At 51.7% G+C, this 17,727-nt stretch overlaps 2 protein-coding genes across 2 annotated transcripts in view; one reads left to right on the top strand and one right to left on the bottom strand.

The window, feature by feature from the left end:
- Window positions 1-1,822, top strand: part of LOC123371212 (heat shock 70 kDa protein 12B-like) — a 54,901-nt gene extending 53,079 nt beyond the window's left edge. The window contains exon 13 of the mRNA XM_045018539.1: window positions 936-1,822. Within this exon, the coding sequence (XP_044874474.1) occupies window positions 936-1,579 (644 nt within the window). The 3' untranslated portion in view covers window positions 1,580-1,822. The remainder of the gene's footprint in view (window positions 1-935) is intronic.
- A 7,295-nt stretch (window positions 1,823-9,117) lies between these two features.
- LOC123371818 (UPF0687 protein C20orf27 homolog) overlaps window positions 9,118-17,727 on the bottom strand; it is a 65,272-nt gene continuing 56,662 nt past the window's right edge. The window contains exon 5 of the mRNA XM_045019676.1: window positions 9,118-10,524. Within this exon, the coding sequence (XP_044875611.1) occupies window positions 10,424-10,524 (101 nt within the window). The 3' untranslated portion in view covers window positions 9,118-10,423. The remainder of the gene's footprint in view (window positions 10,525-17,727) is intronic.

Below are 17,727 nucleotides of genomic sequence, written 5' to 3'. Positions count from 1 at the left end.
ATGTTCTGGGTGTCCCTAAACTCAGACTGCCAGAAGCAGGGACTGGCCAGCAGGGGATGAATCACTCACTAATTGCCCTGTTCTGTTCATTCCCTGAAGCACCTGGCAGTGGCCACTGTCGGCAGACAGGAGACTGGGCTGGATGGACCATTGGCCTGACCCAGTCTGGCTGTTTCTTATACTTCTGCAGCCCAAAATTGCACTAGCGTTTGTGCCCTGCCAGGGACCTGATCTAACATGCACAGGAGCCTCAGCTTCACAGATGTCTGCTCATTGCAAATTCCCGCCTAAATTTGCTGGGTCTTTGCCTAGCTGCTTATCCAGCCCCCAGGGGCACAGACTCAGAGCTTCACCATCTTTAATGGGTTTGGCTGGAGGGCAGAGCTCTTATCCCCACTGATCAGAGGAGAAATTGAGGCACAGAGAGACACTGACCCGCCCAACGTCTTGCCTGCAGGACAATTTCCCAAGGCTCGTGGTTGATTCTTCTTTGGGGCAATTTTTAACTGCAGCCAGGGCGATTTTCTGACTGACGGGCTCCGGTTCAAACCGGCATTAATTCAGGGCAGGACTCGGGTCGGGGTTACGTGGGAGATCAAACTCGATGTGCACCGTGGTCCCTTCTGGCCTATGAGTCAGAGCAGGGAATCGCACCCTGGACTCCTGGGTCCCAGGCGAGGGCCCTAGTCCGTCCTTCCCTTCAACCCATCCAGCGCCCCCTCCCCCACTGAGTAGCTTCCGTTTGGGTCATGACCCCCACCCTATGGGAGTTTCCCCAGCTAAATCCTATTGGATCCGCTCCTTTTGAGTCACTCTCCCCCCATGGGCCGCTCCCCTGCTCGTCCCAGGGGTTAATGAGACGTTATGGCCGCTGGCCGCCTACCCAAACCCAGGCGGCAGCAGGGCCAGGTTCACTGTTTCACCCTCTTTTCCAGACGACCTCCTGAAGAAGCCAGATGTCAAAGGCATCAAGTTCCTCTTCCTGGTAGGGGGCTTCGCCGAGTCAGCGATGCTCCAGCACGCCGTCCAATCGGCCTTCGGCAGCCTGTGTCGCGTCATCATCCCCCAGGACGTCGGGCTGACCATCCTCAAAGGGGCGGTGCTCTTCGGCCTCGACCCCACCATCGTCAGGGTCAGGCGCTCGCCCCTGACCTACGGCGTGGGGGTACTCAACAAATTTGTGGAGGGGAAGCACCCCAAGGAGAAGCTGCTGGTGAAGGAGGGGAAGAACTGGTGCACAGACATCTTTGAGAAGTTTGTCTCCGTGGACCAGTCGGTGGCCCTGGGCGAGGTGGTGCAGAGGAGCTACTGCCCGGCCAGGGTGGGGCAGCGGAAGATCATCATCAACATCTACTGCTGCGCCACGGACGACGTGGTCTACATCACCGACCCGGGGGTGAGGAAGTGCGGCACCATCAGCCTGGAGCTGGATGAGGTGGACGAACCAAGCTCCCCCAAGAGCCGGCGGCGGGAGATCCGGGCCAGCATGCAGTTCGGGGACACGGAGCTCAAGGTGGCAGCTATGGATGTCAGGACCTCCAAGACGGTCAGGGCTGCCATCGACTTCCTGTCCAACTGAGCCCCAAAGGAAGGGAGAGCTCAGAGGCTGCAGGGGCATGGGGTCTTCCACAGGCATCTACCCCTCTCCCCTGACAGCACATGCCTCGGTGCTCACGTCCATGCGGGTTTCACACCACGAGACGCAGTCACTTCGCATCCGCAGCAGCAGCGATACTGGACTTGGAGGAGCTTTACGCTGCCAGGGAACAATGGTTCATGGACTCACAAACCTAATCAAGCCCTGGCGAACCCATGGTCCTCACTAGGACTTTGGCAGGGGTCGCGTCAGGGTTCCAGCCATGCTTTTCATGTCCCTGCCCCAGACCTGCGCCATCGGAGGAGTCCTGAATTCACCTTGGGCATTGCTGTGGCACAGGGCTACCCTCCGCCACAGCAGGGTGATGCAGAAAATCTATCCTCCGGGGACACGCCAAGGCAGCGGTGACCCTAAGAACATAACGGCCAGACTGGGTCAGCCCACTGGGTCCATCTAGCCCAGTATCCTGCCTTCCAGTGCCAGGTGCTTCAGAGGGAATGAACAGAACAGGGAATCGTTGAGTGATCCAGCCCCTAACCAAGTTTCCATGAGCTCTACGCCCGTAGCTACTGCACTCGAGCTGGACAATGTTGCCAGCAGCCTCCTTGAATAGGGAGAAGGACCCTGTGCGTTCCCGGAGTCACAGGCCCTCTGCTCCTGTAGGAAGAACGCTACAAGAGAAGGCCTCCTCCGGCTGCAAATCCTTCTTCCTCTCACACAGAAACAGGATTTGTTCTTGGCTTGTTTTATCTTGGGGAAGTTCCCCCTGGCGCGTGAGGCTCAAGCCAATCAGACTCATGGTTCGGGTCTCAAAGGCCTCTCAAGAGTGAGCCTTAGCAGGATCTTCAGCAGAACGCCAGCCCAGCACCCAGGCACACGTGTGTGTCTCGGCCAAGCAAACACAGAGCCCAGCTGGCAGCAAATGCAGCCTGGTGGCCAGCAGGAGGCGACATGATGAACTGGCTCTGTCTCCATGATGCAGACTCCATTGCCGGGATCGCTTACTGGCGTGAAGTTCAGAGAGCTCCCTGGCTGAGGTTCTCCTGGTGAGCTCTGCATGCAGCGCAGCAAGGGGCACTCGCTCCTCCAGGGACTGAAACCCGTGGGAGCGCCCTGCCCTGGCAGTTCTGTGGGGTCACGCTCAGTCCAGGAGTGCATCCAGCTCACCTGCGCTCGCCTCTGCGGTTCTGTACCCCGCTGGGGCTTGCCACCGGGCACAGAGCCGCAGGATCGGAGCTCTGCCCCCAGCTTTGGAACAGTGTCCAGGGGGAACCCTTCAGTGCCAGACCCCCAAGGGGTCTCGTTCTTCCTCCAGGGTGAGCCATGCTTCACCGCCTCCTTAGGCTGGACCTCCGGGCCTGCAGCATCCCTTCTTCACCCCGTGAGCTCCGCTCAGCGAGTCCCACTGAGATGGGGCCCCAGGGGGACTCGTATGAACTTTGGGAGCGACACAGGGACACTCGCAGAGCGGGGGGTGCAGTGGGGTTTGCTGGGTGACTGGAACACTGCAGAAGATGTCCTGGGTTAGCGTAAGGAAACGAACGTTCTAGCACACTCCATCCTAGTCAGCTCAGAGCCCGGAGCCTCGCCTTGTCCCCGTTCAGGCGCCCATTACCCCCCTGCACTCCTCCCCAGCTGGGCGCACACTGCCTGGCTTCCTGCCGAGGGGTGGGCCCTCCATGGTCCTTGGCTGCTAGGTCTCAAAGTCCCGGGGACTGGATTTGCCATTGTCTTCTCAGATAATCCACTGATACCCCTAAGGCCCCAGACAGCTAGGAGCCATACACATCCGTGTCCTCTGCCAAGAGCAAACAGACCTGCCCCCCTTCTGCCCCAACTAGGTAACAATGCAGCACACAGGGGAAACTGAGGCACGCTGGGGCTTCCTAAAGATATTACAAAAATTCCCACTTCGCCACACCACCGGCCCCAGCTGACGAGCTTCACGGGCTCACTTGGCAGCTGGGAGCTGCCTTAGTTGGCTAATGAATATTCTACTGGCCGGCTAGTCCCTACCCAGGAGTTCAAGGTCAGGAACCTCTTTCCTGGCCCCGCTCAGCCCAAGTGACTACAGACAGACTCTGTCGGGGCAGAAGAAGAGGGAGTTGATACCAGTTGATCTGTAGGTTACTGGCAGGGCGTGTGCCTAGGGAGAAAACAATGGTGACCGGTGACAACGGCTCCTTTCAATAAGTATATTTTGTTTTTTTTGTAAACCCAAATTTTTATTTTTATATTTCACATGTAACCTCCCCCAGGCGTAAGAGCCAGGCACTATGGCTGGATCTGTGGCACTAGTGAGGCCTCTAGCCTGTGTTTCAGAGCAATATGCTATGTGATGGAAATCAAAATAAACGGTTATACTCTTCTGCAGCCGGGGGCGGGGGAAATGCCTTGGGGGCGGGGATGGAGTTAAAGCCGCGGGGAGAGCAGCTCTGCTTTCGCCCTTGTGCTGTGCTAGAAGAACCAAGCTGCCGTCTTCAACCCGGAGCAGCTGTTCTTAACATGGGGGTTACCAGCAGGTGTGAGGGAATCACACCCACACTCTTGCCGTGCTGCAAAAGGGCAGGCGGGGCCCAGCCGAAGGAGAGAGGGAGGGAGCGGAGACCTGTTGTTATAAGTTGGAATAAATGGGCCCAAGGGATCTTGGCACTAACGTTTTAAACAAGGTTCGGGATGGGGCGTGTAGAGACCTCAGCCCCTTGTGTGAGGGTCTCCTAGGTGGGACCAAAGACGATGCTGCCCCTCCGCTGGGGAGCAGAGAGGATGGCAGTCGAGATGCGCTGGAGTGGTCACCGTGTGGTGGTTCTTAAAGACGAAACCGATTTGCTACAAGACAAATACGCCCCCGGAGAGAAAACAGCCGAGACACAACACGGCTTCTGGCTCTGGTGCCGACTCACTGGCGAGCTCACTGCCTGCCCAACCAGGCTCAGCCCATGGTCTCAGCAGCCACTGCGAGCCCTGTATCAGTATCAGGCTAGTTAGGGAACTGCTTTTACTGCCTTTCTGGTCACAGGCTCACAGCAACGTAGCAACATCCAGTCTTGGCCGGCGAAGCCAAACCCTGATTAGACAGAAGGAAAACACCTCCGGGAGGTGAGAGGAAGGGGTTTGACAATGTCTAACATCCCAGGTGGTGTCTGGGATTCAGCCAGAGCCAGTGGAGGGGGTGGTGCCCTCTGGGTCCTGCACTTGGTCCGGTCTGGTCGGGACAACGACAACCCAATGGTGAATCAGCGGATCCCGACCATGCCACCATGGCAGTAAAGCTCATGCCTTCCCGTCCACCCATCTCCTGGCCAGCAGTTGTCAGACAGCTGCTGCTTGATTTCCCCCGACAGATGTGTTCCCACAAGGACCTGGTGGCAGGAGAGCCCGGCCCTTCATTATTTTGTCCAGCAATTAGGCCTAATTTCCCACACACCAGTTTTGCTCCACTGACTTCCGGTCCCCAACCTCTCTCGCATACGAGCCGTAATCTTACCACAGCCCTTGAGTTACATCAATGGGCCTTTTCGTCCGAACTAATTCACTTCCCCTGGCTGCCTTTTGTACCTTTTCCCATTGACGTGCAGGTCTAGGTCAGTGGTTCTCAACCCACGGCCCAATCAGCACACAGCTGCGGCCCATGTGACCTCCTCAGGGCCATACGGGTAGTATGTGGCCCACAGAACACAGAGAGAGCTGCAGATGCGGCCCACAACGGGAAGCAGGATCTGGGGACATTGTCTGACCTGTCACTTGGTTCTTGCAGTGACGCTCACTAGGGTATAGGAGAACCAGTTATCACAACAGGTCCTAGCAAGGCAGGAGGTTGAGAACCACTGGCCACAGGGAAGCAGGTTTGAACTCAACTCGCAGCACCTGGGGCTGAAGCTCTGGTCACAGGCGAAGCTTTCGTGAGTCTGACACGTCATCAGGAGTTGAATCCAGGACCCCTTGAGCCAGGGCCGGCTCCAGGGGTTTTGCCGCCCCAAGCAGCAAAAAAAAAAAAAAAAAAAAAAAAAGCCGCAATCGCAATCTGCGGGAGCTCTACCGCCGCCGTTTCAGTCTTCAGGGGCAATTCGGTGGCAGGTCCTTCCCTCCGAGAGGGACCGAGGGACCCGCTGCTGAATTGCCGGTGAAGAGCCGGACGTGCCGCCCCTTCCCCGTGGCCGCCCCAAGCACCGGCTTGCTGGGCTGGTGCCTGGAGCCAGCCTTGCCTCAAGCAACTTGAAGGCACCTACGGTGCCTGAGCAAGATGCGCCGACGAGAACTCCCGGCAGCGGGTTGGGAGTTTGAATCCGGCCCAGGTCGGCAGTGCCTAGCAAGAGATGGCTGGTTCTTGTCTACAGTCTACGCTCACAACACACCTCTGAAAGATGACGGACTCTCCTGGGGGAACACAGGGTGTGGCTACACGGCACACTAAGCCCAGACGTGGCCTCAGGTTTGAGTCCAACCCCCCTTCCGTCCACACACACGTTACTGACTCAGCTCAGCAACACACTTAGGACCCAGGTCCAAGCTCCTACTAGGAGGGTGGGTCAGAGCCAGAGTCCTGTTGTGATTCGGGCCCGAGCCCGGCCATTTTGCAGTGTGGACGCAGCTCAAGCCGGAAGGCTGGCGTAGCACAATATGGATGTGTTAGCACAGCGGTCAGACGGGCCCGGCACTGGTAAGCCCAGGCTTGCAATGCAGGGTAGGCTTGGAAACGCTGTCCCCAAGCCTGGGTCCCCCAGACCTGGGTTTACAGCGCGGTGCGGCCAGACCTAAAGTGCTCAAAGGACTTGCCCAAGGTCACACCAGGAGTCTAGAGCAGAGCAGCAATTGAGCTGAGAGTCTTCTCGACCCAGCTGCGGTGCCTGGATCCCAAGAGCTCTCTGCTCCCCTTGTCAATCAAACACACCCAGCAGCTTCTAATGGGCTTGATGGGACCAGCATGGGCCTGTTCAAGCTGCGATGCGCTCTGCTGCTAAGTGTCTCTGATTTAACCACCCGGCTCCCCAGTGTGGACTAGCCAGGGCTGCTGTAACACGGGGCACCGTGCGGTGAGGGTCTTTGGGGAGCTAGCCAAGGGGGGGAGGGGGCTATGTTCTCCCCTCTTTAGGTTTCGTTCCAAGCTGATTTAATCAATCACTGCACAAATTGCACTGGGGAAAGGAAAACCCTGCTGTCTCCAATGATGCCTGCAATCCACAGACGCAGGACCAGTGAGTAGCCACAGAAATCAATTACCCAGTTAATGTCTGGAAGGCTCTCAGGAGGGCAGGGGAAGTGATTGATAGTGATTTGTGTGCTGGAGCCTATTCCACACTCCACCATCTTCCTTCTCTTTCCAGGTGGCTCATGTGCCTAGCACGACAGGTCTAAGTTATCGGCTGGCTGGACAATCCAATGGCTAGGACTGCAGAGCCATGGGGCTCATTGGTATTTAATACTTCAACCCGAAACGTGTGATTTAGGTGCAGAACAGTAGCCCCGTGGGGCCCGAACTGAGATCGGGGCTCCACTGTGCTAGGCGCTGTCCACACCCATTGTACGAGACAGTCTCTGCTCCAAGAACTTACAGACGAAATTGACACGATACACTGAGTGGGTGGGTGCGAAGTGCCAGGAATAGAGCCAGGTCTCCCAGCTCCAGCCCTGCCCTCTACCCACCAGCCCACACTGCCACTCGGTAGGACTCGTGCTGCTTTGATTTCAAGGCTCATTGTGTCATTTCAATTCTATTCCCTTTTCGGCTAGAAAATTGGTGCCAACCAAGCCTAGTTCCCGTCGACCGCACTTAGTGGTCACGTGTTCTCTGACCGTTTGCCAACTCAAGGCTGCTCACTGAACGCTCACGCCCACTAGAGGCGGTTGGCTCACCTCTGGCACATGGTAACGTTTCTATTCCATGATTGGACGAGACGCGTTTTTGGCACAGGAGCGTAACACCCAGCACATGTGTCCATGACACTTTGGGGGTCTCCAGCTCCGAGTCTGGTCTCAGGAACTAGATCACGTCTCATCCCAACCTAGGATCCCCTCGCCATGCCAGCTTTGCTCCTGGCCAAGGACAGTGGTTCCTGGGCATGTCCTCACTAAGCAGGTGTCTCGAATCCCCCTTCCACACAGCCCGGATAACATTAAATGGAAAAGCTTTATGGCACGTTGCGCACAAGCCCAGGCAGATCACCCCACAAACAGCCTGATCCTCAGCACGTCTGTAGAGCAGCACTGGAGATGAATGTCCTGTTCATTTGGCAGCCTGGTCAGTTGGCCATAAAGCAGAGGAAGCAGACAAGCATCTCTGCAGCCCAGAGACAGGGTCAGGTGGGACGTGACATATTTGAAGCCCTGCCCCCTTCATTAAACTACCCAACCCCATTGGTCCTGGGACTTTAACATGGCCGCGACTAAGCTAAAGGATGCTCCTTCTGCGCCACACCGTACTTCTGAGCTCAGGTTTCCTACCCAAACCGTCACAGCCTGGGGTGGCCGTGCTAAAAGCCCCGAGCGAGCACATTCCAGGTTCTAACAATCGACCCGCCTTAGACAAGAAGAGGCTGTTGACCTGGCCACCGAGATTCTTCCCCGTGGTTGTGACGGAATCCCTGCTCCTCACATTCTCCAGGCCCGGGTTCCCACCAGGTGAGGTCCTACTCCACAAGGTCAGCGGGAAAGGGCCCGGTCCTTGGGTTTTCGCTTGGAGAAGGCACAGAATCTTGAAAGTGCTCCCAGCACACATTGCTCATCCGAGTTTCGGATCACTGAGGTTGTTTGGGCCGGGGTGGTGCTGGTCGGAGAGGGTCCCCGTGCGGAAGGGTTTGCTGTGACGAGGATGTAGCCGTGAGGTTCTGTTCACTCCTCTCCAGCACTACGTGTCAAATTGAATCTTCGTAGCAAGCCCATCCCTGTGGTACCTAACTCTGAGCAGCTGGCCACTATCCCTCAAGCAACTCACTCTCTGAATGAATCTCAAGTGAACGGCATCTCTGAAAACGGGAACACGAATGCCCTCTCCCCCCACAAACCCCTCTAACTCTCATTTGCTGTGATGCCAACAATAACCTTAACACATGACATAGCTGGTGTGTTGCACAACCGCTGTCCGTCCTGCTGGCCTTGTGCTCACATCCTGTCTGGCTCCACCAGCTCTCTTGTCTTATACTTAGACTGAGTTCTTTGGGGCAGGGACTGGCTTTTCTTCTGGGTTTGTCCAGCGCCTGGCACACTGAGATCCGGGTCCGTGACTGGAGCTCCAAGAGGCCATGGCTGGCCGAACATTAACTAATAATCCAGACCTCCAGGAACGGGAAGGGAAGCTCTGGAGGCTGCTGTGCAGAAGCGCCTGCTGCAGCTCTCACAAAGGAGTCTAACTTAGAACAGAAAGATTTTGCAAGACGTTACAAAAAATGACTTTCCCCAGTATACAACAGAGAGAAGAATCGAGAGCCTGTTAGTGAAAGCAGGCCCCGCACTGTGCAGACATGAATTAGCTCCAAGACAAATGCACGCTGGAGAAAGTGTTACTCCAAACAAACCAAGTTCTGTTTTGTTTCAACTGAAGTTTATTATTTTCCTTTATATAGATATTTTTTGTACTTAAAAAACCCACACGTACACATATAGAGAGAGAGGCACATAAATCCTTCTGTTGCTTTCAGAACTGAACCACTATTCCTGGTCCTTGTACCATGTGTCTTAAAAAACAAAAACCACCAGACAACATTTAAGAAATGAAAATTCAGGCTGGGATTTTCAAAGGTGTCTATGAGGGTGAAGCACCCAACTCCCAGTGGAACCGAGCCCCCAACTCTCCTAAATGCCTTCAAACAACCCAACCTAAAGGGAAAATTCTGCCTTCAGGTACATGCACCCAACCCTACTGCTTTTAGAGAGAGTTAAATCTGCACAGCTGAAGGCAGAATGCACCCTTACGACAGATTCTGCTCTCAGTCAGCAATGGTGTAAACTTGGAGTGAACTCCCTGAAAGCCAATGGAATCAATCTGGAGTCACCCACTGGGGGAAAGTGGAGTTAATTCCAGATTTGCAACTGGGATCAGAATCCAGCCCAGAGCGTTTAAACATGCATCATGAAAGATCATGAAAAATAAAATAAAATAAAATCGCAGCAGCAGCAGAAAGAGAGAACAAGACACCGTATGGCTTGCAACAAGGGATTGCTCCTGAATCTCAGGAAGGCAACAGATGCCTGGTTTTTGGAAATACTCCTGAGACTAAACACAAACTAAACAGCCAAAGCATATGAAGCTACCGCACCCCACCCGGTGTATTTACCAACCCCACCACTGGAGATGGTAGAAAACATCAGCTGTTCAGTTTTTAAATGGCAGCTGTAGAAACTTTGGACAAAGTCACATGCGACAATGAGATCACTGAAGAGAAGGAAAAAATAACCAACATTTAAGGATAAGAAATACTATTCTGATATGAGAGATGCCCAGTAGGTGACACTTGCTCAGGAGGTCGGGCATCCACTCACATGCCAGCATGTACAGCCCCGTGCGCGCGCACACAGAGTTTAGTTTTAAGGCTGAAAAGATGATGAGAACCCTGACCCAATCCGTGATGGCCCTGGCTTTGCTCTCAGCTCTGAGCCAGAGTCATAAGCTACCACCTGCTCTTCACAAAACCCTTTACAACTAGTGGCCTACAGTTTGGTTTGCTATTAGGGAAAGGGGGGTGAAAGCACAGTGCCCAGACCTCACAAGACAAGCTCCATTGGTGACCACAAAACTAGAGCGTTCAGAATCCTGCAGCCAGTGAACTATTTGTTTTTCTTACATTTCAAGCTTAAATTTAAAACCTAAAAGGAGGTGGCGGTCGTCAGCGGCTAGTCGAACCCGTGCCACTCGCTCTGCTCCGAATCGTACTCCAGCTCCGCCCCGATGCACCGGACCCCCTCCAGAAGCATGGGTGTGCCGTGGTGGCGATCTGCAAGACAGAATGGCCTCTGCTTACCCAGCAATCCAGGGACGGAGATCGCCGGATGCTCACTGATACCCAGCTATGCTAGCTTAGGCATGGATCGTGGAAATGCTGGGGGCAAATCGTATCTTCCCAGGAGGGAGGGATCTAGATCCTTCCAGTGAGAGCACAGCTGGTATCGTTCACATGCATCTTTCTGTCGCTTTCCGGACAAGGAGTTTCTGACTATCTGTAACTCTGTCAGGCCCTATGGTGCTGTGCACTTTACCTAGCAAGAGACAGCCCCCACCCCCGCCCCAAAATGTTTACAGTTTAAAGAGACAAAATGTGGGAGGAGAAGGAGTGACTTGCCCCCAGTCACACAGGAGGGACAGAACCCAGGTGTCCTGCCTTCTAAACCCAGCATCCTTCATGCGGGTGTCACTCAGGCCTGCTTGGGGTGGCGCTCTGCCGCCCTCTAGTGGCCCCTAGACCATAGAGACTGAGGAGTCTGCTACAGCCTTGGCTAAGAGCCGGGGGTCTTTTAGCTCATGCAGTGGACCGAGTAGAGGTTCATACACAAAGCTTCAGAGCTCCCAGGTTTGATCCCACCTGCTGCCGCCAGGTTTGTTGGCGTTACACTGGCACCTGGGAAACTGAGCAAGTGAAACCTGATTCGTGGGGAGAGTGTGGTTTTTACTGAGGCTGTTTCCAACAGTTTTTATTAACACCTGTTTAATGCAATCTGGCCCTGATTCAGGAAGGTATTCAGGATGGGTTATAATGTTAAACCCGTGTGTAGTTCCACTGAAGTCAATGAGGCTTACTCACATGCCTACGCCCCTGCCTGAATCAGAGCCAGGCCTGGGTGGCAAGATCTCTAGTGAAGATTGAGGCATCCGGCCCTTCATTTAATAGCTCCTACTTCAACATCTGAATCATCCCAAGACGTATCCATCAATAAGGATGGTTAGAAATACCAGGAATGTCAAACCTTACATACAAAACAATCGCAACACATGTTCCCAGATCTTCCTTGTACCATACAGCAAAAGGGTACAGACACAATATTCTGCAATGTCACAAGTTCAGTTGCAGGGAGTATTTTAGGAGAGTCTCATCTTTTTTCGCAGATTTTTCCCCATTAAAATTTCCAATTAACAAAACTGACAAAGATCACATCCTCTCACTTCCCTAATTGCAAATTAATATTAAATTGCAAGCTCTCTGTCACATTCCAGGTCAGGGAAAAAAAGGAAAGATACCACGATTGCAGAGTCTGCATGGATTTCTGATAAATTAATTATACTGAATGTAATTTCACTGCCAACAGAACACTGATGATGAGTGAGGGCGAAATGAGTAATAATGCATTTGGAAGCAGAGGTGAATAAGAGAGAGTTGTGTGTGAAATAGGGGCGAGACCATCTTTGATCATTAAATCTGATCGGTTCTTCTGAATTCAGAGACATACACAGGAACTTAATGGCAGAGAAATTACTGTTGATCCACAGGATATTATCCGTTTCTACTCCGCGCTGATTAGGCCTCAACTAGAGTATTCAGGTTTCAGGGTGGCAGCCGTGTTAGTCTGTATCTGCAAAAAGAACAGGAGTACTGGTGGCACCTTAGAGACTAACATTTATTTGAGCAAAACCTTATGCTCAAATAAATTTGTTAGTCTCTAAGGTGCCACCAGTACTCCTGTTCTTTTAACTGGAGTATTGTGTCTTGTTCTGGGCGCCACATTTCAGGGAAGATGTGGACAAACTGGAAAAGTCCGGAGAAGAGCAACAAAAATGATGAAAGGTCTAGAAAACATGAGCTAGGAGGGAAGATTGAAAAAATTGGGTTTGTTTAGTCTGAAGAAGAGAAGACAGAGTGGACATGATAATTTTGAAGTACATAAAAGGTTGTTACAAGGAGGAAGGTGAAAAAAATTTTCTCCTTAACCTCTGTAGATAGGACAAGAAGCAATTGGCTTAAATTGCAGCAAGGGCGGTTTAGGACATTAGGAAAAACTTCCTACCTGTCCAGGTGGTTAAGCACTGGAATAAATTGCCCAGGAGGGTATATTGTATATATTTATGCCTGCATCTGTAATTTTCACTCCATGCATCTGAAGAAGTGGGTTTTTTACCCACGAAAGCTTATGCCCAAATAAATCTGTGAGTCTTTAAGGTGCCACCGGACTCCTCATTGTTTTTGTGGATACAGACTAACACGGCTGCCCCTGATACTTGACCCCAGGAGGTTGTGGAATCTCCATCATTGGAATTTGAAAGAACAGGTTAGACAAAAACCTATCAGGGATGGTGTAGTTATTATAGTCCTGTCTTGAGTGCAAGGGACTGGACTAGATGACCTTGTGAGGTCCCTTCCAGTCCTACACATCTATGATTCAAAGAAGCCAATTAAAAAGCTAATTACATTACCAGAAGGAGAGATGTAAAGAGAGGTAACAAAGTACTGTTAAAACCCTATTCTAATTAACATTTCCAATTAGCCAACAAAAAAAATAATTATACAGAATCCCACATTTGCTCACAAATTACTATGCTCTGCGAGAGAGGCTGGATCAGGGTTCACTCAGCTCATAATTACTTCAGATTCTGCTTAAAGGATCTATTAGTTATGTGGAAGATGGGGTGGGCAGCAGGATGGCAAAAATCACCAATGACAATATTATTTAGATTCACAGATTCCAAGGCAGAGGGGGACCATTGTGATCATTTAGTCTGACCCCCCGAATAACACAGACCACAGATCTGCCCCACAATTATTCCTAGAGCAGAGTTTTTAGAAAAGCATCCCATCCTGATTTAAAAATGGCAAGTGACGGAGAATCCACCATGACCATTGGGAAATTATTCCCGTGGTCAGGGCCGCCCAGAGGATTCAAGGGGCCTGGGGTCTTCGGTGGGGGGGGGGGCCCACTGCCGAAGACCTGGCACTTCGGCGGCAGGTCCCGGGGTGGAAGGACCCCCCGCCGCCGAATTGTCGCCAAAGACCTGGAGCAGAAGAAGCTCCGGGGGCCCGGGCCCCGCAAGAGTTTTCCGGGGCCCCAGGAGCAAGTGAAGGACCCTGCTCCAGGGGCCCCGAAAAACTCGTGGGGGCCCCTGCGGGGCCCGGGGAAAATTGCCCCACTTGCCCCCCCCCCTCTGGGCAGCCCTGCCTATGGTTAATGATCTCACCATTGAAACTTCATGCCTTATTTAGGAAACAGAGCAGAGAAAACTAAGGACCGAACCAGGCCGGCTGAAACGCAATGGAAGATCAAATGCAAGGCTGATAAATGCAAGGCAACGTGCACTGGAAGGAATAATCTGAATTTATGTGCCAAAATCAGCTGCATTAACTCAGTGAAAGGATCTTGGTGCCAATGTGAACAACTGAATGATAAGAGTTGTGCAAAGAATGACTCCAAGTTATGAACAGCAGAGTTACGAACTGACCTGTCAACCACACACCTCGTTTGGAACCAGAAGTGCGCAATCAGGCAGCAGCAGAGACTTTACAGATCATAGAATCTCAGGGTTGGAAGGGACCTCAGGAGGTATCTAGTCCAACCCCCTGCTCAAAGCAGGACCAACCCCCAGACAGATTTTTGCCCCAATCCCTAAATGGCCCCCTCAAGGACTGAACTCATAAACCCCAAATACAGTACAGCACAGGACTGTGTTAAACATACTTCTACAAAAATAAAGGGAAAGTTTAAAAAAAAAGATTTGACAAGATAAGGAAATTGTTTCTGTGCTTGTTTTAGTTAAATTAAGATGGTTAAAAGCAGCATTTTTCTTCTGCATAGTAAAGTTTCAAAGCTGTGTTAAGTCAATGTTCAGCTATAAACTTTTGAAAGAATCACCATAACTAGGACCCTACCAAATTCACAGCCGTGAAAAACGCGTCATGGACTGTGAAATCCGGTCTCTCCCCACATGAAATCTGGCCTTTTGTATGCTTTTATCCTGTTCTATGCAGATTTCACGGGGGAGACCAGCGTTTCTCAAATTGGGGGTCCCAACCCAAAAGAGGGTCGGGGGTGTGTGTGTGTCACAATGTTATTGTAGTGGGGTCGCGGTATTGCCACCCCTAATTCTGCGCTGCTTTCAGAGCTGGGTGGCCGGAGAGCGGCGGCTGTTGGCCGGGTGCCCAGCTCTGAAGGCAGCACCCTGCCAGCAGCAGCACAGAAATAAGGGTGGCAATATCATACCAGGCCACCCTTACTTCTGCACTGCTGCCTTCAGCGTTGGGTCAGGACCCCTACAGTTACAACACTGTGAAATTTCAGATTTAAATAGCTGAAATCATGAAATTTACGATTTTTAAAATGTTATGACCATGAAACTGACCAAAATGGAATGTGAACTTGGTAGGGCCCAAGCCATAACCTTTTGTTCAGTTATGAACAAGCTCCGTTCTCGAGGCTGTTTCAATTCACTGGCAATTTTTAAAAGTCCAAAAAATGAGTTTCAGGTGGAACAAACTGTTTCATTTCAATTTGACCAATTTAACATTTTCAATTTTTATAACAAGAAAAAGTCATTTCAACCTGCGATCAAGAGCCAGTGTGGACACTGGACCACAGCTCAGGAGACCCGGGCTCTATTCCTGGCTCTGCCACTGGTTTGCTGGTTGACCTTGGGCAAGTCACTTTGCCTCTCTTTCCCCATCTGTAAAATGGGGATAATGCTACTGACCTCAGGCGCTTTGAATTCTACAGCTGATCTGAGCTAGGTGTTATCTCCATAGTAGCTGCACAAACGAGGCATGCAATTGAGCATGCGTTTTTGTACATGCATGTTTGAACAGACAGACAAATGGGCCCTTATTCCCCAAACAACCTGACTGGGTTGGCCAACTAAGCCTTTCACCGGGCACCAACTCCCAGGACACACTGGCTAATTCCCACCCCACATTTAGACAGGGTGGATAAAAAACAATGATTTGGGGAGGGGGAAAATTAGGGAGGGTTTGCTTTAAATTTGACATTTTTTATGTTATTTAAATTATAAGAAGTTTTTCTTTTTAAAAATACACATTTAAAATGAAATCTGAACTTAACACAAAATCTGTCAAGGGTCTAAGTTTATTATAATCTCTTAACATATTTAATTACAAAACATAAATGCTGAATCCATGAGCCTCTATCAAAAACTGTGAGTTAAAGGCTGCTTTTCTATATAAAGAATCAGGGGGAAACATCTAACTTTTCAGGTCAAGCTCTACAAATCTGGCACAATAGCTTCTGTACTGCACTCAGGGCTTGTTTTGTTTAGTAACAATACATTTTATAGGCTGGTCTGGGTTTATTTGAAGTCCAATTACCATTCCAATGCAGCTTGACACAAATCATGGCCATTGCTAGTAAATGAGCAACATGCCGTTCACCATTTTCTAACGTACTAAAAATGTGCAGTGAATGAATACGAATCTGAAAATATTAAGCTACATACAGTAATTGCTTAACTAGTTACAGTGCACCATCCCAGGTAGCAAAAAGATACCAGCCTAGTGTAAAGATTCTCTTTAGTGTAAATGAAGATGTTTTAATGGTTGTATCAAGCAATGAGAATGCACCTGTCTTTACAAAATAACTCAAGTACCAATGGAAAAGTTGATTAAAATCGATTATTTAAATCCAGGCTTTTCCATTGGTGATTTAAAGCGCCTGGATTTAAATCAGCCTCCCTTGTATTTAGAATACACCCCAAAAAGTAAAATTATCCCTCGGGTGACTGGCTTGTCTCCTGGGGGCTGTCCCAGTTCCTAGCCCAGCCACCAGGGGAGCTGTTCTAGGAGGAAAAGTCCATTTTTGACCTTCAGAAGGCAAAATGGGTCAGCAGACAGGTTGGTTTGGGTTAGGTCCATCTCTGTGCTTCTGTGAACCTTCCCGCCCACGCTGCAATTCTCTGCTCCCCACACCAACCTCCTTCCTGACTGTGCCAGGAATCGCAGGACGGCCAGTCACTGCTCTGCAGCAAAATCAGCTCCGAACTGCTGCAGGACTCCAGTTTTCCTGGGGCTTTTATTGCAGTTTTGAAGTTTTATTAAAAACCACATTTCAGTGACTCTGCTGCTCAATCTTTGCTTCCATCTGCCGAGCAAGGGGGCAGGCTGCTTTGCTATCGCTGCTAATGGCCCCCTCATCTTGCTTCGGCTTAATCTCCAGTTCATTAACTCCATTCGCTCCCAGGCGCCGGAGAAAACAAATTTCCTGCGCAGTGTGATGTTAACATAGGCAGGATATTATTTCAAGGGCTGATGCTTGTAAAGAATGGCTTCATATTGGACCCTCTGCAAGGGAACCTCCAACCTGGCTCCTTAGAATTCTCCAGCCCTGATTCCACAAAGCACGTACTTAACTTTAAGCACGTGCTTAAATCCTTTGCTGAATCGGGGCCATGGCCTCCTTGTGCTATAAAGCCACTAGCCCGGGAGAGGTTCCTTGGGGACCCTGGGCCGGCGCCTCGGGGCCCGATCTCATTGATGCTGCAGCAAAGGGAGTCACTGCAGCCGATGTCATTCAGAGCAGAACCTGGCGTAGCTGGGACACAGGCTTGGGCAAGGACCTTGCCGGTCTCCCTCCACAGCCTTATTTTCTCCTTCAGGAGCCCTTTTCTCCTTCAGGGCAGCGTATTTGCTGCAGGGACTCCCAAACCAGAATCACCTTCCATTGCTTCCCAGGCACCACAGCAGCACAGCCCCCCCCCCCCCCGCTGCCACCCAACCCTCCCCCATGGGTGAGTGGGGGCTCCAGCCTGTGGGGTAAGACCCAGCGTTCTGTGAAGGGAGCAGGCTCAGTGTGATCTTATTTGGGGAATCCCCTGACGCCAGCCCTTCCCAGTCACTGCGAGGGACCCCAAGAACGGCTCCCGTGGGATGGGGGAGGAAAGTCAGCCCTCCTCTGCCCCAGCGCGATGCCAGACTCGGGTCCCCGGGCAGATGACCTAAATAAACTGCATTTTGGAGGCTGCGCTCCGCTAACTGAATTCATCTTTGCAAATTCCATGGGCTGCTAACGAGCCCACAGAAGAGCTGCATTCCTGCACGCGTGACACGGGCAGGGAGGTTACTACCCCCGCCAGACAGGCAGCCCCGTCGCTCGCCGTTCGGCAAGTCCAGGGGCAAGACCGCTGCCAAGGGCGTATAGCGTCTCACGGGGAGTTGGTGCCCAGACGCTTGCACCCCGTTGGCCTCGGACGACGCACTGATCCCAGCACAGGCACT

This window comes from Mauremys mutica, chromosome 5 (assembly GCF_020497125.1).
Source record: "Mauremys mutica isolate MM-2020 ecotype Southern chromosome 5, ASM2049712v1, whole genome shotgun sequence".
NCBI lineage: Eukaryota > Metazoa > Chordata > Testudines > Geoemydidae > Mauremys > Mauremys mutica.
This window is presented reverse-complemented; position numbering and strand designations above follow the sequence as displayed.